The following is a 27,259-nucleotide window of genomic DNA, read 5'->3' as shown; positions in this document are numbered from 1 at the left end:
ACACACACACACACACACACACACACACACACACACACACACACACACATACGTATGTATACATAAATATATACATATACATAACAAAGGAGAGAAGGGGAAAATGGAATTCACGATGTTCTTTATCAATCACTACACTCGTTTCACTTCATCGTGCATCGTTTCCTCGCGCGTGAGATGCTGAGCAACTGGTTGTGGTGCATCATTCAGTGCAGATGTTTTTCGTCAAGTGTCTTTTTAAATAGTACCTTGTTCATTAACTCGGTTTCGCTTAGCACGATTATAATACATTTTGTTATTTAACTGTAGCAGGTTGCGTAAGGAGATATCGTGGTTTAGAATGACTTGTAATGGAATACAGTTCTTTTTATAGGTAATGCACCTACGAATAATTAGCCATAAATAAAATACTTATATAAATAAAAATAAAAAAAACTGATAAGTATACAATGACATGTACTATGCTTGAGTTAATAAAGATTCATTATTAAATAAAACCATAAAATGTTAAGACGACCAAGTATGATACAAAGAGGCAAAACATGAAGACGCAGTTGAGCGTTTAATGTGTTGTTTCTTCGTACCATATTTGCTTATCTTAGCATTTGTGCTAGCATGACAGGACAAACTGGTGTAACCAGGATAGGGATAACCGGGACAATTTGACGATAGGTATTCAGATGTTCGATCACCTGAAATATCAAGTTATAAAAGTAACATATAAGTGGTTGAGTATTCCAAAATTAAGTACAGCCAAAAAATAACTCCATCCTTCTCGTATAGTTTTCACGTACGTAATTCTAAGAATTATGCGAGAATTGCTTGAGAAGATTAAAGCTTTTGATTTAAAGGTACAATCTAGTAAGTGATCTTCCACGCAAGTGATCTTTCATTTACTGCTATGGACTTTGAAGTGATAAAACGCTAAGAATGAATAGTGTCAGAGGACTGATTAGTATAGACTACTGTATAAGGAATGAAAGGAGAACGCTTGCTGAGTATTTGATAAATAGTGACGAAGATCTGCTGTACCGTACCGGGTCCCATATTATTATTGATTTTTTTTTAATGCTATCGGTAGAACGATGGTGATAAAAATAATCACTGTGGTTATGGAGGCGACTCAATGGAAGCACGTTATTCGTATATATATATGTGTGTGTGTGTGTGTGTGTGTGTGTGTGTGTGTGTGTGTGTGTGTACACATGTGCACGTCTATATACATATAAAGAGAGGAATAGATCTCAATAACAACACTCGTGGGAACCCCACGAACGACTCATGAAATCACGCAAGTGATCTTCCATTTACTGCTATGGACTTTGAAGTGATAAAATGCTAAGTCGGTTCTGAAGGTAGAACGTAGGGAATTTTTTTTCCTAGATTTTGCTACTTCTGCTATATGTTGTAACCAGAGAAACTACGCGGTCGCTCGACTGCAAGAAATAGGATCCAAATTCAGTCAAATTATACCTTAATGGTTACGTTGGGCAATATAGTTACATAATTCTAGATACATAAAATGGCTAGATGGTTGCGGTTTGAATGCTTATAATCATGTCTGTTTGATCAGGACTAACTGTGAGACTAAACAACAATATAATGTACTTTTGTATTAGAGTTACTTACAAGGAGGTCATGTGATAATGAAATAGTGAGTTTATGACCAAACATTGTAGAAGAGTTTGTAAGGACAATTTCATTGACCCCCACCACCACAAGTACTTTTATTTTATCAACTAATAAAGAATAAACTCGATCTCGAAGTAGGTTAAATTTCAACTCAGAATATAAATGGTAGCAACTAAAGACTGCACAGCATTTCGACCGGTGCTCTACCGATTCTATTATGCAGCTACGACCTTAATGTCGAATTATCATAATACTTACGTGAACAGTCTCGGTAATAGGCTTTTCTTCTGGATTGAGTTCATCCCATGGCAATAATGTTACATTAACCTGAAATAAGTACAAGAAAACAACACAATGTTTATATTTTAATATAAATCAATATTAAAAAAATACTCTAAGGCAAAGAAATCAATAATATCTTTAGTTTCATGTGAACAATTATTCATAACATTCGTATTTAAATCAAAGGTGACGTACCTCTTGGTCAGTTTTCAGATAATTGAATACAGACACCTTCAGAGGAAACGATTCATCTCTTATAACAGATTTGGGATAATTCAAAAACATGAAGAATGGTTGGTACGAATAAAACTACAACAAAAAGAAATTAATAATTAAGATAAAAGAACGACTTAGGTGGAATCTACCAAATTGGAATTTATAAAATCTAGTTCATAATTTAAAATTAATCTATAGATTAATTTGTTACTGTAATAGAATAGTTATTGAAATTTGAAAATTAAGTGAAAAATTTCAAATCTGATATATTGAAGTAATTTTCCACGCTGAATCTGATGTTGCTATCCATTTCATCCGGAGTTTTTTTTGTTTTTTTTTAATGTTACAGAGAGTTAAAGTTTGATCATTTTTACCCAATCAGAAAACAAGATTTGGATGCTGGCATTTTGTGCGTGGTAGCTATTTAACATAACATTACAATGACAATGAAGGCAATATATTACCACGACGAAAGTTGTTAGAAGTTTTGAAGTTTTAATAAGTTTGAATGAATAAAGTTATCTGAAACGTTAGAACAGGCAATATAAAATGAAAACAAATCTCCATGAAGTGTTTTTGGCGAAAAATTACAAAAGAAAAAAAAAAAACTACGCTAAATTACAAAAACGAAACAAACTGTACCTTATTTTACAAAAAAATACCTGCACATTATATTACAAAAAATAATTGTACATTATAGTACTGTAGTTCAGTTCATGTAAACAATTAATACATTTTTTTTTGTAGCGAAAATTCAAGAACGAAAGTTTGATTTACACTTTAGGAGTTTCTCCTCAAACAAGTTATAATTTTGGTATCTCCTGTGCCACATAAACTCAAACATAGAACGATGGATCAGACAGCGTCGTTTATTCCTTCGTTGTACATTGGCCTATGTACTTTTTTCCACTTCTCGTGTGTAGGTACTATCCTGGAGTTGATAAACTCAACGCTGTGGTTCACTGTTCTATGTCGAAAATTATAACCATCAATTTCAAGAATATGAGATAGGCCCTCCATAAGTCACTGAAAATTGTGGTTTCCGGAATAATCGACTGACGTATGCATTCCTCTAGTGAGTCACGATTCCGACATAGCACGGCATAAAGAACATGTCTTGTCTCGTGACACTTTCCTCCGAAAACTCACTGTTCAGGTAGCACCCTTCCTTGGTTATATTTATGTCTTGAGAAGACTCTTTCGCCTGTTTCAACACTCTTCCAAGCAGATCCTCCGCACATATTTCACGGACATATCTGTTGTAATCAACAACTGTGCAGTGGCTCATTCGCAGTCCTTCAACATTTAACGACAAAAACGAGGTTGTACAGGCATTCAAAAATTAGGCGCTTGTGAGAGAAAATAGACAGTTAAAGAAAATACATGTGGTTGTACTAGTTTAAACTGACTATATGGCTTGTTACTATGGAAACAAGCACCAATATGTCTGTGGCTCTCGAGTGATTAAAATTACACAAAATTTGCAAACTTTAAAAGCAATTAACTTCTTATCTATTATTAATTTATGACAAAAATGAATTTCATTTCCATAATTAGCATACAAATCTACATCGATACACCAAATCTGAAAACAATTGAAACAAAATCCCAAAAATTAAAAACTGTGACAGCAACAGAAAAGATCCCATAAGACGAAGGGATACCATACTCGATCGCATGGAAAATACTTGAGTACCCAGGCCCCTACATCAACGGGACGAAACGTTGCAAGTTATGCATTACCGAACACACGTGAATCCTAAAAGATTCGCTCGTGCCAAGGAGCATCCTTAACTCTAGGATGGAGATTTTCGGGCCATGCTTGCAATTTTAGAAGATTCCTGCTGGCCTTTTGGAATGCGCAAGGCGACGCAACAGCCGGAAGCCGATAGCCAAGACAATCGTTTACCTTCGTGTTTACCTTTATAGCGAGGCATTTCCTCCTCCATATTTTGAAGAGATCTTAGGCCTGCAGTGTTTGGAGTCTGAAGATATGCCGTAAGGCTAAACTCCTTATGAACGAGAAACCCAGGGTATCCTCATAAACCGGCCTCCCTCATTATAATATTAACTGCTCCACATCTCAGAGTGTAATTCTCCTCTGGATTTATGTATTTCTACAAACGACATATATATATATATATGTGTGTGTGTGTGTGTGTGTGTGTGTGTGTGTGTGTGTGTGTGTGTGTGTGTGTGTAAATATATATATGTATGTATGTATATATGGATGGATGGATGTGTGTGTGTATACATAAACATACACACACACACACAAATATATATATACTCTCTTTTACTTGTTTCAGTCATTTGACTGTGGCCATGCTGGAGCACCGCCTTTAGTCAAGCAAATCGACCCCAGGACTTATTCTTTGGAAGCCTAGTACTTATTCTATCGGTCTCTTTTGCCGAACCACTAAGTTACGGGGATCTAAACACACTAACACCGGTTGTCAAGCGATGGTGGGGGGACAAACACAGACACAGACACATATAAGTGTGTGTAATTGTGATAGAATTATTAGGTCGGATTTTATTGTGTTGCGTATAAAGTTATGGATAACATAATTTGAACAAGTGAAATAAAAACGAACATTAGTAATTTTCCAAATATAAACTTACTTCAGTCGGCTTTTTCATTGGAGCAACACCATTAGGCCCGACAGAAAAACCATTTACAACCCATCTTGTGATAGTGTCTGGAACTTTCGCAGTAATAGGAACGAGACCGTTTTCACTATTGAAGAAAATATGTTAAATTTTTCACAATTAATCATGAATTTATGAAGGACATTGTTTGATATGCAGAAAAGTAAATAAATAAAACAAAAAAAAAACAAGGAATTATATAGAAAAAAAATTCAGTAAAAATATTTTTAACGTCAACTGAGTGTTACCCAAGCTAAGAAAGTTAATAAGTAAAATCGATTTTTAAACACACAATACTTAATTGTAGAAAGAAAAAGACCGACGTTGTGTCATTCTAATAGTTTTGGCGGTATCATCTTCAAAATTAGTCAATCATATAACTAGAATAGATATTTATTTATTGCCCACAGGGGGCTAAACATAGAGAGGACAAACAAAGGGTTTAAGTCGATTATACCGACTCCAGTGCGTAACTGGTACTTATTTAATCGACCCCGAAAGGATGAAAGGCAAAGTCGACCTCGGCGGAGTTTGAAGTCAGAACGTAACGGCAGACAAAACACCGCCAAACATTTCGCCCGGCGTGCTAACGATTCTGACAGCTAACTGCCCTATAGCTGGAATAAATATTAATGAATTTATTTATACATTTCACAGCAATAAAGAAAATGAAAATGTTTTATTTTACTTTATTAATGCCATCAATCATTAGCATCTTATTAGCATGATTGAGAAAATCATTTCGTATATTGTTAAATCTTTTCCTTTTTTTAATTAAACTTATTGACCATTCCAGAGCAGAGACTACCAATTCCTTAAGATTACAATGCTTATAATGGTGCTTCAATATAAACACTATTGATTATTTTTATCGAGATAATGAAACTTGAGGAAAGTATCTTTAGCTAATATTATATATCTATGATGTAGACCCTGAAAAATATAAGATAAAGTTGACCCTCGGAAAGTTAACGAATTGAGAACTGAAACAAAACTAAGTGCTTTGACGTATTTAGTCCGTTACCCTGCTGTTTGACAACGTGCTACTCGAGACAATAATCATGTATAAACACCTTACTAGAAGTCATATTTTATATTCGGTGTATTTTAAAGCAAATTGTCTCTAGCCATTTATTCATCTACAGGGTTGGTGGAAAGTAACTAGGCATTAGAAATTACTTATAGAATTTTTAGTATCACTGAAGTCATGACAAAAGCATTTTTAAACAGACAACACTAATGGGAATTTCCTATTGTCTTATTTCTTATTTATTTTCCAGATGGCCGGTCACTTGACTGTTCAGGAGCGAGCTAAGATAACAGCACGCTATGAAGTGTGGAATTCCATTGTTTTGGTTCAGAAATGGCGTTCATGGAAAAGTAAGCATGACAATAACATTTTTAGGCAAAACTGATGACCACGGGCTCTGCAAGAAGAAGTGGCCGTCCAACCACATCCCGATCAGCAGAGAACGTGGCAACAGTGCAGGAAATGTTTAATCGCAGCCCACAAAAATCAACACGTGAAGCAGCTCGTGAAAGTGAACTAACAAGGCACACAATGCGTACGGTGTTGCATAAAGAATTGAATTTTCATCCGTGGAAACCCCATTACGTGCAGGAGCTAACCTGGCGGGACGACACGAACCTCATGAATGGCCTCCAAGAAGTCCAGATCTCACTCCATGTGATTTTTACCTGTGGGGTTACACAAAAGAGGTGTACAAGAAAAACCTCGCACACAGGAGGACTTGGAGACACGGATTCAGGAGGTTTTCAATGATATCCCAGACAACGTCCTGCAGAAGGTTTTTCACTCCATCCCTGGCCGTTTGAGGAAACTGGTTGCTTACGTTGAAATATGAAGATTTAGTTTCATGCTCCCATGTAATAAAAAGCATTACCATTTGTTTCAATAAATTTGTAAAAGGAATATGAATTTTATTACCAATTTCGATACCTACATACTTTTCACCCACTCTGTATGTTTAATATATTTCGTGTTATTTTCTACAGTCAATATGTTCTTTACATCTGATCGTTTGAAGGTGTAAAAATCAGTTCAACATCTCACAATAATTCTGTTATGGACATGTATTTGTAAGCATATATTGTGTTGCTTCTTTTTTTTTTGAAATCGAAGATCAATACTGTGTCCTCTGGAGTCTAATACGAAAACTTATATAGTTTTATTTCTGACATGCTACTTAATAACTGACGCTATTAAGTGGTGTGATTTAACCTTACATGTTGAGAGTATGAGTGATAACCCATATCGACCTCAATTGGTGAGAAAGTAGTACAACAACCAAACAGTGAAATCTGATTGTGCACCGGGTATCCTAGAAATTGATAAATGTTCTGAAATCCTTTAAAAAATCTAGCTCAGAAATATTTCTTTATTTTATTTAATATTCTTTTCATGTTTTTATTAATGTTTTATTCTACTTCCTTAATAATATAAAGTTACCATGCCATCCCTGCTAATCATTAAACATTGGCCGAGAAATTCAGTCTGTGTAAAAGAACATTCCAAATAGATCATATTGTATTTATATAGAAAATTGTTGATGTGGAGGGATTTATCAAAGCAAAATGAACTTCCATTTCAAGTTTCATATTTGTGCATTGTTAAATTGGAAAACTCTCAACCAATCATAATTTCTTCTATCACTGTAATATCCATAAATTTAGATATACCATATCTTTCAAAAACCTTATTGTATATAAAGCTCTTTGTAACATTTTCAGCTCTAATGTAAATTTAATATCAAATAATGGTGTCCCTCAAACTTAAAGATCTGTCTTCTATGATAATATTTTTGATTATGTATTCATAATTTCATTAGTTTACTCACTCTGCGTCACCTTCGGTCCACATCCAGGTTTGAGGGAAGAATGACCTGATTTTCTTCTTATTTTCCGAGCTCATACTAGGTCTATCATCTTTTAGATACATAGAGCCCATAACAGGTTCATGGAACACCCTCCTCTCTTCCATGGAAATAAAAGAATTATAAACTTATAAAAAACAAATTAAATATTTTACAGAAGTCGTTTTGATTTATATGTTTATTTCATTCTGTTTTATAGCATTCCCTATAATACAATAGTATTCATCATACATATTGTTTGATTTTCTAATAATTGAACAAATCTATTCCAGCTCAAAGTTTCACTACTTATGACAATTATTCGTCACTTGATACACACAGCAACTGACTCAACCGCCAAACTTTTGTCGTTGTATAAGTTAATACTGTTGGCATTTTTTTTTTTTTGCTTGTTTTACGGCTGAATATCCTTTCTATCACAATCACTTTACAGAATAAACTAGATACCTTTTCATTGCCATAAGCACTAGAGAGATATTTTGTCGAGACTAAAGAACTCTGTGTACACTATAATAAATATTTTTTTATTTGGAGCTACTGATCCGTGCGATATGGATAGAAAATTTTTGTCATAAAGTTAGGTTTGTTTGAAACGTCCAAATTCATAGTGCTCGCCTTTACGACGACTAAGAAACCAAGTCTCTCCATAGTATGTGTAAAACAGCTACCAAGAGGGCTGACAGTGACAATCTAAAGCTACTATGAATAAGGTCGTCTCCGTGATACAAGGAGGGATTACTTTCCAAGGGAACCCATGGTGGTTAAAGGCAGCTAGGCAAAACTAGTCTCTGTTACTTAGGTACAAAGGGAGTATCTAACAGTGATAGATTGAGGTGCCTGGAAGAGCGACTGTCTTCATGACGCGACGCTGAAGGAACTGTTTAGCTATCAGTAAACTTAAGATAAACTAATAGTGCCTGACCCAAGATAGCGATGTCTTTGCGATGGCTTGCAAAACTCACATCTCTCGAACGATTAAGGTACAACTCTGTTCGTATACGTTTGGCTTTGTTCGATCGTCATCACTATGATTGAGAAACTCCGCTTTTTCATGATATAGGGAGGGAGTTTCGTTACAAGTATTACAATAACATTTTAAAGCTGTCGCTGGGAATAACGATTATTTCTGCTACTTAATGATTGAAATGAAAGTCATATTAATTATTTAAAATGCTAAAAATAATATCAAAAATTATAAATTTAGTCGGTGAAAGAATTTAATTGCTGTCCGACAAGACTCTCCAAAATGTTTTGTCTATGAAGTAATACAAGCCGGTTAGATAATGCATGTGCATTGTCGCACATAAATATTGGTTTCAAATTTTGACAAAAGAGCAGCAATTTCAGTGGTGGGGGTGAGGGTAAGTTGCTTACATCGACCCCAGTGCTCAACTGGTATTTGTTTTATCGATTCCGGAGGATGGAAGGCAAATTTGACCGCGGTGGAATTTGAACTCAGAAAGTAAAGATGGGCAAAATGACGCTAAGCATTTTGCCCGGCTTTTTGCTAACGACTTTATCTTATCGTCGCACATAATTGCTGATAATTGTGTTTGATACTTTTTTTTTTTTTACAAATATTGAAATCATTAATAAATACATCATTATAAGTAATGGTTAGAAGGCGGCAAGCTGGCGGAATCGTTAACACGCTGGGAGGATTGCTTAGCAGTATTTCGTCTTCCTCTACGCTCTGAGTTCAAAATCCGCTGAGGTCCGACTTTGCTTTTCGGGATCGATACTGGGGTTGATGTTATCGACCAGTCCCCTCCCCCAAATTTCAGGCATTGTGCCTATAGTAGAAAGGATTAATGATTAGTATATAATTGATTTAAGGATTATAATATCTACATACAGTGAAGTCAAAAATATAGAGTAAACAAAGCATTAATTTCTTATGAAGGCATTATAATCCTTTCTACTATAGGCACAAGGCCTGAAACACTGGGGAATGGGGCTAGTCGATTACATCGATGCCAGTGTGTAACTGGTACTTATTTCATCGACTCGAAAGGATGAAAAGCAAAGTCGACCTCGGCGGAATCTGAACTCAGAACGTAAGGACGGACGAAACGCCGCTAGGAATTTCCGCCCGGTGTGCAATCGATTCCGCTAGCTCACCGACTTACTAAGGCTTTGTAAAAAGATATAAACTATTGAGTCTCAATACTTGATAGGCACTTATATTATTGATTCTGGGGATATGAAAGATAAAAACAATTCTGCGGGATTTGAACTTAAAATCTAGAGGAATGAAACTCAATGCTATAAGATAGCAGCTCATCAGATTATGTTATTGAGATTGAGTAGATTTGAAATTCTCAAAAATGTAAGTCAAACCGCATTCATTTTTCTAACGGAAACATTTATTTTCCGAATAAACTTTCAGACAGTATTAGTAAATTTCATGTCTGGGAGAACAGATTGAATGGTGAATAATTCTATTACATTTAAACAAAGCGTGTCGAGCAAATACGATGACAAATACGATAATCAAACAATTCTATGACAGATCCGTTTTTCAAGTTATATCATTTCCATGGTTCACAGTTGAGAACCACACTGCACATTCTGACATACAATGGTGAATCATATTGAGTGCAGTGTCGTGTCTAAGTATTCTACCCTTTCTACTGTCCAGTCAAGATCTATAACCCAATAGATTCTGGTGACTAATTATACATTTAAATACTTAGCTTTCGAAGAGTCTGGCAATACTATGTACGGATATATCATATTAATTCTTGTTTTACTTAATTCAATGAGTGACTATCATTTGCTATCGACACTATTGCACTGTCTGTATAGAACAACAGTGAATCATCGAAGGTCAATTCACATTAAACAGATTAACAACATTAACAAGCAATGTAAATTACAAATGTCCAATATTATTATATAATTTGCAAATATGAAATTTGAATTGAATACTATTTCATACATTGGTTTAAGGCATCATATCTATAACAAATTAATTCCAAAATATAACGAGCCCTTATATCAATGTCCTAGCTGCAGTTGAACTAAGAACCTGCCTTTTTTTTCCAATTTATTTATATGTTCTGATTTATACATACCTTCGAAAGGATAGCGGGTCAGCGATTCAATACCAGGGAAATTTGTCATTATGTCTAAGCCAAAATTCTAAAAATGTAAATAGTTTTAACAAATATAAGAATTTTGCAGATATTTTACATTTAGAGATCTTCAGGGATTTAAAGATATTTTAACTAAGCGAATATTATTCTGGATGCAATAGATTATTAGCCAAATAAAACATTATTGCTTTTCATATAGTTTAAGTTTTCAAAGAGATACGAGTAGTTTATTGGCAGTGATTAATTTGTTATTATCAGCGCGTAATTGCATTAGGTGACATGGCGACGATATGAAGGTGATAGTTCGTGAGATACAGTTAATATCATTCCGAGAAATCTCATGAGCCAAGTTGGCAACGATGTTTTATGTTTAGTATTTCATAGAACATCCTTGCTATTTTGTTGAAAAGTTGTTCGAAATAAAGTCAACATCAAAAAGATTCCATTTAAGCGGTTGTATTCTAGACTTTCAAATGATAATATTTGTGCCTTGTCTCTTTAAAAAATATCATCTAATCCCGCTTTGCGTGTGAGGAGATTGCTATCTCCATTGTATTAACGGTCATATCCAGAGAGAGAAAGCGAGAGCTATGCAAATTATTATCTTCTAACTATCATTTTTAATAGAAGAAAAGACGAACACTAAATCGATCCAAATGGATTTGAATTAATATGTAGGATTATCGTAGCTCTACCGTTTCTGTAAATTGGCAACTAAATATGCATTGTAAATGCATAGACTAAATATGGATTATAGATGCGTATTTATTTAATGACACCCACAAAAGCTTTGCATTAGTATGTAGCGAGACCCACCTCAAAATACCAATGATAGTAGAAGAACATCTCGAAATCGAAATTTGAAAGGGACCAGGCTGTCTTACAATGTCAGAACTATAAATATCGGAACATTTGTTTTATGAAAATTCTCATTGGCAAAATACTTTTTGTCCAACCTGTATATTCATTCTGTAGTGAAAAAATATTAGAATACTCAAATAAATTAACCTAAAAACAAACAGATTAAAGAAAATAAGTACTTTGCCATTCGGTTGGCATATATTACTTACGCGAATGATTTCTTTTGGATTATAAGCATTTACTTTTGTTACAGATCCCGGCATCCCACCAATGACTGACAATATCTGAAAGATAAAAACATAGAATTATATAAGATAAACTATTTACTATTTAGCATTATGAAGAATATATAGAATTTTTTTTATTTATTATTATTATTGCTGTTTAAAAATCATTATTGGATAAGTATTAACAAAAGAAAACCTTTTCCACTTAAATTTATTTTAGTCTTTACGCTGGAATAAACTGAAGATATTTATCACGTGAGACATCTATTTTTTCTATTATTTTATGCTTTGACGTATTCTCTACACATATTCTTAAAGACTTCCATATTTTCTGAGAAGTGCCTTGAATTTAGTCAAAAGCAATCAAAATGGTTTTCCTTTCATTCCTTAACAAATTTAATAGTGGAGCTATTACTGGTTTAACCAACAGAGTATAGGATTATCGTTTTCCAATTATTTGTGTCCTATCACTGTTATATCCATAACCTGGCTCAGGTAACCTAATCATGCATACATATCCGTACGACGACAGCAGTGTATATGTAATGTGTATGGAGGCGCAATGACCCAGTGGTTAGGCAGCGGGCTCGCGGTTTCGATTCCCAGACCGGGCGTTGTGAGTGTTTATTGAACGAAAACACCTAAATCTCCACGAGACTCCGGTAAGTGGTGGTGGTGAACCTTATTGTACTCTTTCACCACAACTTTCTCTTACTCTTTCTTCCTGTTTCTGTTGTACCTGTATTTCAAAGGGCTAGCCTTGTCACACTCTGTGTCACGCTGAATCTCCCCGAGAACTACATTAAGGGTACACGTGTCTGTGGAGTGCTCAGCCACTTGCACGTTAATTTCACGAGCAGGCTGTTCCGTTGATCGGATCAACTGGGACCCTCGTCGTCGTATCCGACGGAGTGCCATGATATGTATGTGTGCTTCTAAAACCTGTAGCATTGTATTAAATTTTTCCTAAAAGTCTAGTGTAAACAACGGAAAGCTACTTTTGAAAATTCATTTCAAGACATTCTAAAAACGGTTCAATATAACGACAGTAACAATAATAAAGACACTCTAAAGTGAACAACCTAACCTTCTGAATTTAAAATATTTATTCTACAAAAACAAAAAAGAATATAATCAAATGCGAATTCGATAGCTAAGGACAAGTTATCTTATCTGGAGATACCTAATGAAACATGGTTTCTCCTTCTCTTTACTCAACCAATCTCAGAGACCCTGATAAAGATCATGGGAACTGCTTTCTCTTGCGACTAAGCCATATCAAAATATTTTATATATAAAAATATAAATGATGCATGAAGTAAAAAAATTTTCGATACAAAATAAAATCAGACTCACGTCCTCCTCTGTAATGTAATCAGGTTTCTCAACTAGTTCAATACTTCTGTCGATTGCCATCATAAACACTGTAGAATGAGGGGATGTATGGACGTTAAGTGTTACATCATCACCTGCACGCCCTTCTGGTGCTGAGAAATTAGCTGTAATCTGAACATACATAAACACATTTGATAAATATGAGAATACAAGTAATTTAAATTTTCGCTAAGTTATAAAGATTTTTTAACCTTCAATATTTTTATCATATTCGGTAGCTAACTACAAATTGAGAAACATTTTAATTTATCTAATCTTATTCCCTTGAAAGCCTCCAAAATTAATATTACTGACTGGCCACCTGACCACGATATTAGCCTAGTATTCGAAAGCTAGGAAAGTTTGTAAGCTTATCTCTAGCACGATCAGATATGGCTCTAAAAATGTTAAGCCCTAATTGGTCCTTTAAAGTAACTGCTAGCAGTTGCTATACAGATGTACGTTGAAGTTAAATTGGGATTCACTTCAATATATATATAGATGTATATTGCTGTTGCTGATCGAATTGAACTTCCAGAGTCGTGGATCCATATTCGGTGTCTAGTATTGTGCGACATCAACTTAATTTCCTCGGTTGAAATACATACACCTTGTTAGAAGTAGTTTGAGTGGATACGACATACTGATGTAAATAGCAGATACAAAAAGCAATGATTTTCCACGGACGGACCCTATAGAAAATGATGGGTATCCCGTTAGTACTCCAGGTCGAAATCTTCAGTCACATAGGTCTATATAATATTTAATTCTTTCATGCCTATTGACTTTGAATGTTTACTCAACTGTTTGACATTGAAATAGTAAAAAAACAAGAAGCCATCAGCATTGAATATCTTGCCTAACTCCTAGGAATTACAGTAACATCGATACCTAAAGCTAATGAAAGAGTGTGGTCCGACCTACAGGAAATATGAGCTAAATCTCTCTTAATTCAAGCCAATAGTTTTAAACAAAGACATATTTAGATAATGCAATCTGGCATGCACCTTGAGATGGTCATTGATTGTGTACCTTTGATCAAGGCTAACTTGAATGAAACAACAAAAACACCAGCCAAAGGATCTAAGTTTGTTATCAAATATGAATAATATGTATAGGAAATATACACTTGAACAAAAGTGTTTTAGCTACAACCCAATATTAAATAAGCTATAATAGTCAGTTTTAGGAAGGAGATAATTCGATTACATCGATCTCAGTGCTCAACTGTATTTATTTTACCGACCTCAAAAGGATGAAAGACAAAGTCAGCCTCCAGCGGCATTTGAACTTAGAACGTAAGAACGGACGAAATGTCGCTAAGCATTTGGCCCGGCGTGCTAACGATTCTGCTCGCTCTCTGCCTTAAGATAAGCAGTGATGTTTACAATAGACAGTGTTTACCAAGTGTTGCAGGACACTTACCTTATTTTCCAATGTAACCGTTACTGGAATCTTTCCACCATCGGCAGCAAATGAACCCTCAGTTGATACAGCAGTAATCAAAAAATCAATATTCGGAATCATGTCTTCGGTTGCCATGAAGTTGATGGTAAAATGCGTTTCATCATTAACATCGACAAATCTATTCATAAGCGTTTTACGGTCTTTCATAATCTGTAAATTAAAATTAATTTCTCTTGTTAAAAAAATTTTGTGCGTTGATATGCAAAGAAACCACTATCACCACTCTCTCATTTCACTGAATTTACGTATTTGTCTCTCCTTTTTATCCTTATCCTCTTTTTCCATACTTCTTAAGTTCCCTCTCCTTCTCTCTCTCTTATCCAGTCTCTCTTTCTTTGTCCCTTCCTCCATCAGCCCCTCTCTCCCTCTCTCTGTAACAATAACAACCAAATACTAAAGATTCCAGAAGAAAATTACGAGAGAATTCAAAAATTATAAGCACTTTTGTGTCTGTTATTTGACTGGGCTGGTCAAGATCAAACTTCTGGTAAGTAACCACAAGAGTACCATCAATTAACAGGTGAGCGCTGAGGGCAGTGTAGCCAACCTAAAGAATGTTTTAACGTAAGAGCGGATAATTTTTGACCACCCCTAGTCGTTTGCTTAAATGTTAAATTGTATCACTCACATGACCTATATTCAATCAATATGACCGCAGAGCAATATTTAAGTCACAAAAATCAAGCAATTGAAAAAAAATCAAAACCCAGTATATTATTTCCTTTTTCTTCGAATCCTTTTGTTTCGAATATACTTCGAATATTCTTGCCATTTGTATTTGTATTCTCAGGTTTCGAACACCGAACAATATCTTTTTCATTCGATGAAATAAGCTGATAAAAAATCATCTGAGTATAAGTAAATTATTTCCGAGTAGTATAACCTATTGGCACAACATATTCTTGTAAAAGTGCTGATTTTCCATCGAATGATCAACAGAATACCATTGCAAAACCTCAATTTCAAAGTAAGATTCAAGAAATAATCATTATAATTTTGCATATAATATATAACAATATCTGAAAATATCTAAGTTAGTGTTAATGTATTTAATGCTAATGAGGAATAATTACATGGTAAATTACATGCTAAATTACGTTAACATAATGATCAATATTATTTTGATAATTTTAACGAGCATGTAAGTCAATTCGGACATATTGCAATGTTATCAGACCTCCTCATCGAAGCATAAATTTTGCTGTAGTACCAAGGTACTGATATAAGAATTACTAAGTAAATATACAATATTGTAAGCGGGTAGATGTAAAAGATTAATATATTTAAAGTAATATATCACTGAAGTTATTCTAAGATCCAAACATGTCAAGAGTTGCCTCCCGTACTTGTCAAAATATGACAATATTAGTAATCAAATTAATGCTGTCTTTTCTTCAATGCATAAGTATCACTACTTTTAATGCTCACTACATTAAGTATGTTAAAATTAACTTAACTATTGATTTTTTTTTTTTTTGCAGATTGTGCCGATTTATTTTTTATTTGAAAATATTTGTTAATGAGATAATGAAGGTGTCTCATGTTGCAATTTATCGTCTTTAAAAGGGAAATGATACTTTGAGTGAATTAATTCCTGTTGCGCATAAATAAGAGGATGATTATGAATTGAATGCCTTTGGTCTTAACTTTGCTTCATCAGTGTCAAAAGCATTATCCTTGACAAGAACAACCTGAATTTTTTATTTCCCGTATACATATAAAAAATCTATTTGGAAAGACATTTCGAAGAATTTAGAAAGATTAAAAATGAAATGTCATATTATATTGAATATATTAATGGAAATAAGTTAAACACGTACTAAAAATGCAGCTGATGATATTGGGCGTGAACTGTTTACTGTTATATGGACCTCTTCACCAACCTTTCAATGAAAGATATAAAAAATATAGCTTAAAAATACAATTTGATATTAAACGGATTCAAGCACAATTTTTTTATTTAATACCTTCAATTAAATCGTTCTTTCACTGAAATACATTGGTAGCTGATTAAATATGGAAGAACTTGCTTAATGACTTACGTGATAACAGTTTGATGAGAAAAAAATCAAATTTATCATTCACTAGTGGAACCCGTGAATATTTCACGGAATTAATGATTAACCTATTGGGTTATTTCTGAAAACTTTATTCAAAAAATCTGAAAGCATATCCTGTATTGTGTCTGTATCAAAAGATAGTCGCTCATCTGCTACTCATTGAAAAGTGAAAGAAATTGGAATACGATGATTAGTTAATGCGCTTTATATATACACTTTATATACTTTAGGCACAATTTTGTAGACTTAATACACAGCACTTATAAAATAAATAATCACACTTATTTTTTCATTTTTCCCATAAAAAAATCCCGTACATATTATACAACCTTTAGTTAAATTACATATATCTGCCACGTAAATAAGCGTGAATATTTCACGGAATTTACTTATGCGCAGGCGTTAAGTGATAAGTTATATTTAAAAAACTTTGTTCAATTTTTAAAAATACACTTTTCACTATCCAGTCCCCACCACCACCACCACCACCACTATCGCCATTCACTCGTAAATATCATCACATACAACATGGACAAAATTTCTTCTTAAGAAAATACATATTCAAATAAGTAAGCCATAATATCATGAATAGCAAAAGCGAAACCGGTCGATATATAAAAAATTATATTACAACTATGTAAAGTGTGTGTATTTTCCTTTTTTAATTTCTTATATATATTACAACTCACCACATGGGGATATATATATATATATATATATATATATATATATATATATATATATATTTATATATATATATATATATATACATACATACATACATACATACATACATACATACATACATGCATACATACACACATACATACATACATACGTACATACACACGCGCGGGCGTGTGTGTCTGTGTGTATGTGTTTTCAAGTCGATCAAAAAATTATATTTACCTTATAATATTTCTGGGGTACCATTGCATCGATATTAGTGTTGTTCACAGCTCTATATCGTGAAAGGTATGGCGTAGATTTTATTTCAAAGTTTCTACCTTTGTGATGACCTGTGTAAATAATCTGAAGAAAATAGATAACAAACCTGTGAGTTATCATTATCAATTAACTGGTTTTGGATCTGTTTGATGTGTTTTTAATGTTAATGCTGTTGTTAATGTCGTTGTTAATGATCATTTTCTGTAAGCCATCTGCTGTTCTGTCAGCACAATTTTGTGTGTCGTGTCTGTTCGACTACTGTGCTACATATATATTATTAATTACTTCAGCACCTTGTACCACAATTCAATGAGGGAGCCATTACTATTCTACTTGCTAAAAATAGCGGCCAAATTTCCTAAAGATCGCACCACGTCATTTTACGAAAAAGAAATGATACATTAGTTAATGTAGCTCTGGATACCTCTCAAAATATGACATAAAGCCTTAACAGTTACAAGACTCTACTGCCACAAGTCAAACGAGGGTGCTTTTAGCTAGCAATTCAACCTGTTAAACACAGCAACCAAATCACTCTCAAATCCCACCACACACTTTTAATAAAGAAAGTGACTATAAATATTTAAACCCTCGATATCCCTAATAAAACGGGATGGTCATGGCTGGAATCCCTAAGTTCATATTTTTGTTCAATCAGGGCTCACTTGATTACTGAACACAACAACAGCTAATACCACATGTCATTTAATCTGCATATGTAGACTTCAACCCTTTCCACCGTCTATTTCATTGTACAACGCTTTCATATACTGATGTATATACATTACTGCCATCATTTTGTATAATATCAATACACGTCGTAGATATTAAACTGTATGCATAACATGTCACACATATTGTGGACTACCCGTCCATATTTAATATACAACGTAACTATAATCAACAATATATGTCGCATTTATTATATTCTATGAAGACCTGTGGAGATTTCATGTTTTATAAATGTTCTTGTTTTATATATAAATAAGAACGTTTATAAATGTCCTTATTTTAATGCATAAAATTATACGTTTAATGTTAAAAGTTAAAATTATGTTTCTGATATTGTTCCATATTGAAGGGTACTTAAAACTGAATGCTAGAGCATGCGTCATTATTTTGTTAAAAGTTTTTGTCATAGGCTTCGTTCTACAGTTAAGGCTGTTCAAAGCGTAGCACTCAAAAGCATGTCGTTACAAGCAGAATAGCAGAATGATATTAGATTGTATCAAAACTATCTTCCACGAGAACAGGAAACCTTTGTGTGATCGCTCGACCTGCTAGGAACAGCAGCTAAATACTCCTCAAATTACACTCAAGCTACTTCAAATGGGACACAATGAATAACATTGTCGTTGATATACAATGCCTAAATGAACGACAGGATTGTTATGGCTCGAATGAATTTGATCATCGGCCTGCCTGGTCAGTAATAACCTGGAGCTAAACGTCAACGTCCTTAACATATTGTGTAATGCAATATTTCAAAATATTTACTGTATAATATGTATTTTACTCCAGTTTAATACACAGTGCTAAACGTTCATCCATATATCTTTGTGAAGTAAGAAGGATGAGAAACAGATTACTATGCTGATAATTACGAATGTCTAACACAGAGAGCTAACATTCCAAAAACATCTGGTACCATTTACAGACAACAAACGAATGTAGTTGCAGATATTTAACTGTTCTGTGTAAAAAAAATAAATCTTATCAAATTTTAGTTTCCTTATCACGAATATCATAAAAATTCCTTACTTCCATTCGCATATTCATATTCTGTTTCTCCGGGACGTCAACATGCACACGAACTTTTCCATCGATTGGAATATCGAATTCTTTGGTATCGTTCTCAGAAAATTTAATTTTCAAAGGATAAATACGGTCATTTTCTGTTAGAGGTTTGTCATCAGCACGTTTTACTGTAACCTGAAACAAATAAAGATATATCATAGAGTGGACGGCAGAAAGGATTATCTTTGACAAAAAACATCATTTTTTTTTTTGTTCTTTACAAATTTGTTATTCACACTCCCAAGAGGATGAACCATTGGGCTGGATGCAGGACCTCATAATTGCAAAGCGGACTTCGTAATCGTTCGGCTTTACTTGGGTGTATTCAGAAAGTAGCCACGGTAAGAACGGGTTGGAAAGGTTATTAACACCGTTGGAAATAGAACAGATTGTATGAAACTCGTGTGAGAACAGAGATACTGTATGGCAGAGAGATGTTGGCCTTAAATGTAGAAGATTTGCGAAGGTAAGAAAGAAATTAAACTAGCATTCTCTGATGGTTGTGTGATGTCAGAGTGCATGAACACCGGAATGCAAATGAGCTGAGAAACAAAAGCTGAGCGTAAGAAGAGCCAGGTGCAAGCGAGAAGGCCGCGCTGGTATGGGCATGTGATGAGTAAGTTGGACGACAGCTGCTAAAAACTATGCGGATTGGCACTACAGAAAATCCAACCACCTACGGCTGAATATAACTGACACCAGGATAGTGTTCAGTGGCTGAAATACTTTGTACTCTATCAAACATACAACATATATTTTGCTGGCCCCCTTATAATCTTTGAATCATTTGACGCCCCATCATCCCCTTACTCACTCCCCCATCAATTTATCTTCGTTCCTTCACTAGGCCTATGTATAAGAGACAACACTGGTCCTCTGTCATGCTTTCTATAGGTCGATGTACAAGAGACTGTATTGGGCCATCCGCATACCTTTATAATTTCTTTTCTCGAGTAAATCTCTCTTACTACTACACTCTGTAGAGTCGTTAGTGATATGAAGAGCCTCCAGCGTAGAAAGTAAGTCAAGAGAATACGTATGAGCGTTAAAGAACACGTACGAGGATTCAACATTCACCAATAGGAGACGACTCGGTCTGTGACAATCCGTCCAAGCATATCAGCGCAAAAAGAGAACGTAATAATAATAATTCAAACTTCTATGTGTGTGCGCACGCGTGTGTATTAACTTTTTATTGTAGATTTTTTTCGTATTCCGGTATTAATTTTTCTGCTGATTTTAGAGCAATAGCCGTCCTAAATTTATTAGTCTATCAATGTTTCAAGACCTTCATGGTCACATCATAAGAATAAAATGGTAATAATGATCGCTAAATGTTCGAGCGCTCTACAGGAGTTTGCAAATGGTCGTTAGAATACAATTGTAACTGATGAAATTGAGAACACCAAATTTAAAAATTAATCAAGTCCTGATTTATTTTCCGTAAGATGAGTTTTGGTTTGAATTTGCTCTTAGAAAAGCATCCGCAGTTATTCTTTAAAATATTTTCCGAAAGCTTGATGCCGATAATGTTCCGTTTAAGGTGTTGTAAGTCAACAATGCAGGAAATACATGAATCAGGAGATTCCAGAAGGCCGATATTCTGGGACAGGAATAATAGATAGTGCGGAGGATCAAGGGGTTTGGACGCACAAAGAATGACGAGAGGTGGAAGCAAAAGTGAATCGGGGGTGGGGTGGAGGTAGCTGAGTAAAGCTGATATCAGCCAGTACCGAGGAATACAGACCATTATAGTAGCAATAGAAAAGACAAAGAGAGGAGACAGCACATTTGTGAGATAGAGGCTAGAGTGTGTCCGTTATTGGTTGAATACCATTATTTGAGTGACTCTTCTATAGACGAAATCAGGAAACCTGTGTGTATAATCTCAGATGTGAGAACAGTACTCTATTGAGGTCTTTGGCTGTGAGATGAGACAAGTTGACCTGGCTCTACCATAGGTATCTCAAGATTTTCGTTTTTGGAATTAGTGCAGGTTTGGCGTGTAGTGTAAAGTTAGAGAAAGCTAGGAACGAAAGGCCGGGTCTCTGCATAAGTGTAGGCATTTTGAATGTAGTAGCAAGTAGGTCATTGATGTAGTGAAAGAAGAGAGTGAGAAAAGAAAATGAACCCTGGGACATTATAATTAATTGTGAATGAGGAACTAAGAGCTATGTAAACACATGCCACAATAAAGTGATTAGATAGGAAGCTACCGATTCATTTCTCATTTCTCGAAATGGATGGAGCCCGAGCCGTGAAGCTTTGTAAGGAAATTTGCACGCTAGACACGGTCGAAGATTTTGCTGATATCTAGGGCAACAACATTGCTTTCATCGAACTTCCCTAAAGCGGAAGCTTATTGAAGCGCTTCCAAATGTCAGAGTAGGTAATCCTCATACTGAATAAGGGATTACAAAATTTGGTGAGTAAAGGAGCAACCTTTGAGTGCAACAGAAATGACATTGACCTTGTTTTGTTTTTTTTTGATAAGTGGGTTTATTTCCACACTTGACGTGTGAATAGAAGGAATGAGGGCTGGTGGAGTAGAATGGCGGTAGATTTGACCAAAGGTGTGTAGTGGATGCTTTCTCGATGATGTCGCTGCTTTGAGAGGGTTCATTGTTTGGAAAGGGAGAAAAAGAGGACTCTGCAAGTTCGTGGAGATTCTTTTGGCAAGGAACAAAAATGTTCAGCGGCAGATCAGGAGACGGTTTAGCTCGTGGAGTGTATGATGGAAAAACAACACCCGATATTGATCTTATGAATTTTGCGAGCGTTGTAAACCTTGCTTGCTTTTTACCCAAACAACTGCAATACAGCTACAAGCAAACTATTATGGGGATTTCGGACATCAAGATGTTGTTGTATGTGGGATGTGACGGGGTATGGTTTCAGTCAGGAATGAAGCACGTGCGCTGTCAGAGTAAGTGGCTAAAACTGACAGGATTCCGGCCAGTTAGCTGACCTGAAGTGCCATCGGGCCTTCGATGAAAGTTGTTGGATTTAGGGTCTGGAACTCCAGTAGAAAGTGAAACAAATTAGTGTAAAGTGTTGATAATAGTAAAAGACTCAGCTTCAGCATCAGCAGCATCGGTGAAGTAGGAGTATGAGAACAACGTGCAGCTGTGAGCGTTGAAGTTACGATGGATTCGTAAAATGCAGGAAGAGATATGGTCAAGAATTACTGGCGGTTTGAGAAGTTCGGAGAGTGACTGAAGGTTAATATTGCCAAAATACAGGTGAGAGAATTGAAAGACAAGAAGACCAGAATCTGTGTATGCTCAGACGCTAAGCTTTGGAGTGAAAGTTGAGAAGATATTATATATTCTGGGTAGCGGAGATGGGTTGCCGATAGGGTTTGTGCGTCTTTGGGAGAAATAGGTGTATTTTACATTTAAGAGATGGTCTAAGTTATAGCGAAGTCTTCGAATATATCAAAAGAGGAGAGAGAATTCGCCATGGGGTATGGAATTATTAACTTACCAAAGTGTTCGAACCATCTTAAAGGTTTTCTTCTAAAATCCTACGAAATTTCTCAATCCTTTCGCACAATGTCTGCGAGTGTCTAATTTTTTATTGGATCAACTAATTTCTAAACTAATTTGAATATTATTTTCTTAATATTAAGTTCCTCTGAAAGCATTTGATTCCGCGCTGAATATAAAAAAGCCATAGATTTGCTTGCGCATTCTCACTTGATATTCATACAATGTTATTTTTAAACTTTTACTTTCAATTTGCTTTCATATGTTGATTTTTTTAAAACAATATAGTAATATATGGATTAGATAGATCATTTGGTGTGTATAGCGCGTTAAAAATATTTAAAGCAAATTGTCAATCCTTGTAGTGTACTTACATCTGAATAATTTGGCAAACCATATTTTAAATTGCGGTTTGTCGAATGAGAGATTCTGATGGGTGCAGACTCAACCTTGATAGAAGTTTCCGGTGCCATCATTGTTTTTTGCGTTAAATCCTCAGTGACTTCTGCCTTTATTACAATATTAGGGATATTACAGTAAGACCTATACTGAGGGACATGAATAGTGTCATTTGATTCAAGCAATTGCCGAAATGGGATATTCACACTCACAAAACCAGTGATCTATAAAATGAAATGAATAATAAATTAATATATTGTCTTTAATGACGTGTATGTTATCAAAAAGCAAGAAAATGTTTAAACATTGAAATTACACATTTTGACTCTAGAATTTGCAATAGAGTGTCAGACTTAATTCGTCGTCTGGATTAACAACATCACCTGGATTTGGGGTTCTTTTAACAGAATTCACTCTTTTATAAGTATTCAGGCCAAATCTCTGGTTTAAGGATATTTTTTCGGGAAGCTTTAGAAAAAGGATTTATAGACGCTGCCCTTCTTTCTTTGATTAAAGAATAAAAATATTTTATTCCATTTGAAATAGTGACAAACATAAAAGATGGATAACTAAAATATACAAAACGTTATAAATTTAACAATAATAACTGGAAAAGATTAGGATGAAAAACTCAGAATGTAAAGAAGGCTTAGGTTTATACTACAACGCATATAGGTCAGTTTTATCGGTCGGTCCTTATCAGTTCATCCTTACAACACTATCAACACCTCTTAATAATGATCTCTAGTATAGATAAAATATCACATATTTCAGAAAGAAGTAGTCATCTACGCATGAGAAGCTACATCAAATATACAGAAAGGATATATAGTTTAAACACTAAATTATTTCATTTGTTTCAAGTACTGGATTAACAAAACATCTTGAAATAATTACTTGAAGAATTCCATAATATACTAAATAATGCAAAAATTTGTCTATAGAAAATTATTATACTTTCTTAATAGTATTCATTCTTAATAAAACTCTCATACTTACATTCATAACTTTGGAAATTGTATGTTCGTTTCGATGTCCCAAACTAATATTTAACTCCAATCTACCAGTCACAGGTTTTCCAAAGGTGTATCTGTTGAATAGTTTGAATAAAATCATAAAATTATATATTTATACATGAATATAGTACATATAATATGAACAGAACGCGCGCTCGCGCACACACACACACACACACATACATGTGAATGTACAGATATAGCTTAATATATACATATATATAGCTTAATATATATATATATATTTATTTATTTATTTATTTATTTATTTATTGATAGAAATGGCAAGACAGCAAAAGAATGGAAGAGACCTCGATATTATGTAAATAGAGGAATTTATCTGTAAGTATAATATGTGACAATTATTCGGTAGCCATGATAAAACTCCAAGTTTCGGATGTCGGGGTGGAAACCTACGCCGGCATCTCTTCAGTTATCGGGGCATCGAAAAAAATGCTATGAAAATGACACACGCACAAACACACAAACACCCGCATACGTATGTACGTATATACGTAAGTATGTATATGTGCACATATATATATATATATACATATATAGGAAATCCCCCCCCAAAAAAAAACGAAGAACAAACACAAGTAAAAACAACAACGCGAGGACGTGGTGCATGCAAAGTATTAATATATATATTAATAACGACAGAGGCGGTATTAATACCAAAAGATAATATGTATCCATACTTAAAAGTAGATTTGTTTGATCACAGAATACTGCGTTATTTACTATGAGAGAACTCATATGGACTTCCACTGCGTATAAGAATTCGTGTTTATATTGCCAGCCGAAGATAATCGTCCGCTACCGCCGCTGGAGCTGCCAGATCACGTGATTTCGGCCTTACTTGACCTTGTTAACGGCAACGGCCCGCTGCTCGAGACAGCAGCAATTCCTCCGTGAACGATAGATATAGAATCTCAGAACTTTTATTTCTCCAGAGCAAAAGTCAATACCAAGATTTAAAGCTCCCAAAATTCGTCTGGCACTTATTCAGTATAGAAACGCCTTGCCCTTGGTTTCTACATGCGTATCTCTCTGAAAATCCACGGGCTATCAAGGATTATGTAAAGTTTAATTTATCACTGATTTGGTTTACAAATAAGAAGGCATGGATGACAAAGAGATTTTTCAAAGAGTGGTTTACAAATATTTTTTGTCATGCTGTAGAAAGGTGCAGCGCAAAACAGAATATTCTTAACAAAGCATTGCTCCTTTTAGACAACATACCATGCCACCCAATAGACCTAAATGAGCTTTTTGATTATGTGAGATTAGAATATTTTCCTCCAGAATACAGCTTAATTTTTCCAGCCAATGAATCGAAGTGTGCCAGCTAACTTCAAGGCATATTATCTGAGAATTTTCAAACAACTACTGAAAGCAATTGACAGAAAGGATAAGCCTATAGTTAGAGAGTTCTGGAGGAAGTCCAACATAATGGATGTTGGGGAAAATATAGCAGAATCATAGAATGAAGTGAAACTCTTAACTTTAAATGGTGTGTGTGATGGTGTGTGTGTACCTGCGTATGTGTGTGTATGTCTGTTTGTGCGCGTGTGCGTTAGTAGTTATGTCTGTGCCTCACCAGCGCTTGGTGACCGGTGTTTGTGCGTTTACGTTTCCGTATCTCAGTGGCAAAAGAAACCAATATAATAATTACCAAGCTTAAAAGATAATAAGTACTGAGGTCAGATAGCTCGACTAAAGTTTTTCAAGGCGGTGTCCCAGCATGGCCGCAGTCTAATGACTAAAACATGTAAACGATTATATTTATCTAGCTACATGCGCAATGTATTTGGATTTAATGACATGAACCAGAAGAAAAAGTTATTCATATCACTCAATTTTATAAACGGATAACTTACTGTGCTGTAACGTTGACGTTGAAAGTGTCTTGCAACAAATAAAGATATCCCATACTGAAGTCGACTAAATGATGAGTAGCATCGACATTCACTTCAAATTTCGGTAATGCTAAATGGAAACAGAAGATGAGAACGTGAGAATGTAAAACGAAATCAATTGGCAAATACATACATACAAACTCAGAACGTAAAGATGTACGAAATGCCGCTAAACATTTTGCCCGGCGTGCTAACAAATCTGGCAGCTCGCCACCTTATTTTGAAATTAAATTATTATCAATTAAAAAATTTTTAAATTACTACTTACAGTATGAACGAACACTGAAATAAACGAAAGACTCGTCCTTCTGTAAAAAATTGAGAAAAATATATCAATTATAATTTATCGACTGGTTTTAGAAATATATTTTTAGCGTGACCTAAATGACACGCATAGACTTGAGAGTTATATCTATGTTTTAATCTACCTTTTCATACATGACCTACAATTTCGAGGGAGTGGGTAAGCCGATTGCATCGACTCTAGTGCTCAGCTGGTACTCATTTTATCGAGAGTAGTTTAAGACGGCAAGCTGACAGAATGGTCGCCACAACAGGCGAAAAGCTTAACTATATTTCATCCGCCTTTACGCTTTGAGTTCAAATTCGGCCAAAGTCGTCTTTGCCTTTCATCCTTTCGGGATCGATAAAATAAGTTCCAGTAGATCATTGTGGTCGATATAATCGATTTACCCCCTACCCGGAGATTGCCGGCCTTGTGCCAAAATTTGAAAACAATATATGAGAAGGGTTTGAATGACAGGTATGGTACAGAGTAGAGCTAATTAAATGTTTTGAAAGATTTAGTTTCGACACTGAATATTGTTTAAATCTCAATGGAATAGATAATAAGAAGGAATTGATTAAATCGGTTTATACTTTCCTTACAGACTTGTAAACTTCGGTCAAATATATATATATATATA

The 27,259-nt window shown here is 34.7% G+C and overlaps 1 protein-coding gene across 1 annotated transcript in view; it reads right to left on the bottom strand.

The window, feature by feature from the left end:
* LOC106871417 (CD109 antigen) overlaps window positions 1-27,259 on the bottom strand; it is a 74,905-nt gene that overhangs the window by 23,321 nt on the left and 24,325 nt on the right. Inside the window, exons 9-23 of the mRNA XM_052970604.1 lie at window positions 26,602-26,641; window positions 26,295-26,403; window positions 24,395-24,485; window positions 23,371-23,619; window positions 19,473-19,643; window positions 17,673-17,795; window positions 16,524-16,586; window positions 14,662-14,853; window positions 13,219-13,368; window positions 11,845-11,919; window positions 10,754-10,820; window positions 7,641-7,776; window positions 4,756-4,870; window positions 2,110-2,223; window positions 1,891-1,959 (exon numbers count right to left, since the gene is read on the bottom strand). Coding sequence (XP_052826564.1) covers window positions 1,891-1,959; window positions 2,110-2,223; window positions 4,756-4,870; window positions 7,641-7,776; window positions 10,754-10,820; window positions 11,845-11,919; window positions 13,219-13,368; window positions 14,662-14,853; window positions 16,524-16,586; window positions 17,673-17,795; window positions 19,473-19,643; window positions 23,371-23,619; window positions 24,395-24,485; window positions 26,295-26,403; window positions 26,602-26,641 — 1,764 coding nt within the window. The remainder of the gene's footprint in view (window positions 1-1,890; window positions 1,960-2,109; window positions 2,224-4,755; window positions 4,871-7,640; window positions 7,777-10,753; window positions 10,821-11,844; window positions 11,920-13,218; window positions 13,369-14,661; window positions 14,854-16,523; window positions 16,587-17,672; window positions 17,796-19,472; window positions 19,644-23,370; window positions 23,620-24,394; window positions 24,486-26,294; window positions 26,404-26,601; window positions 26,642-27,259) is intronic.

Source organism: Octopus bimaculoides, chromosome 1 (assembly GCF_001194135.2).
Source record: "Octopus bimaculoides isolate UCB-OBI-ISO-001 chromosome 1, ASM119413v2, whole genome shotgun sequence".
Lineage (NCBI taxonomy): Eukaryota > Metazoa > Mollusca > Cephalopoda > Octopoda > Octopodidae > Octopus > Octopus bimaculoides.
The sequence above is the reverse complement of the archived record's forward strand: the minus strand, read 5'-3'. Positions and strand labels throughout refer to the sequence as shown.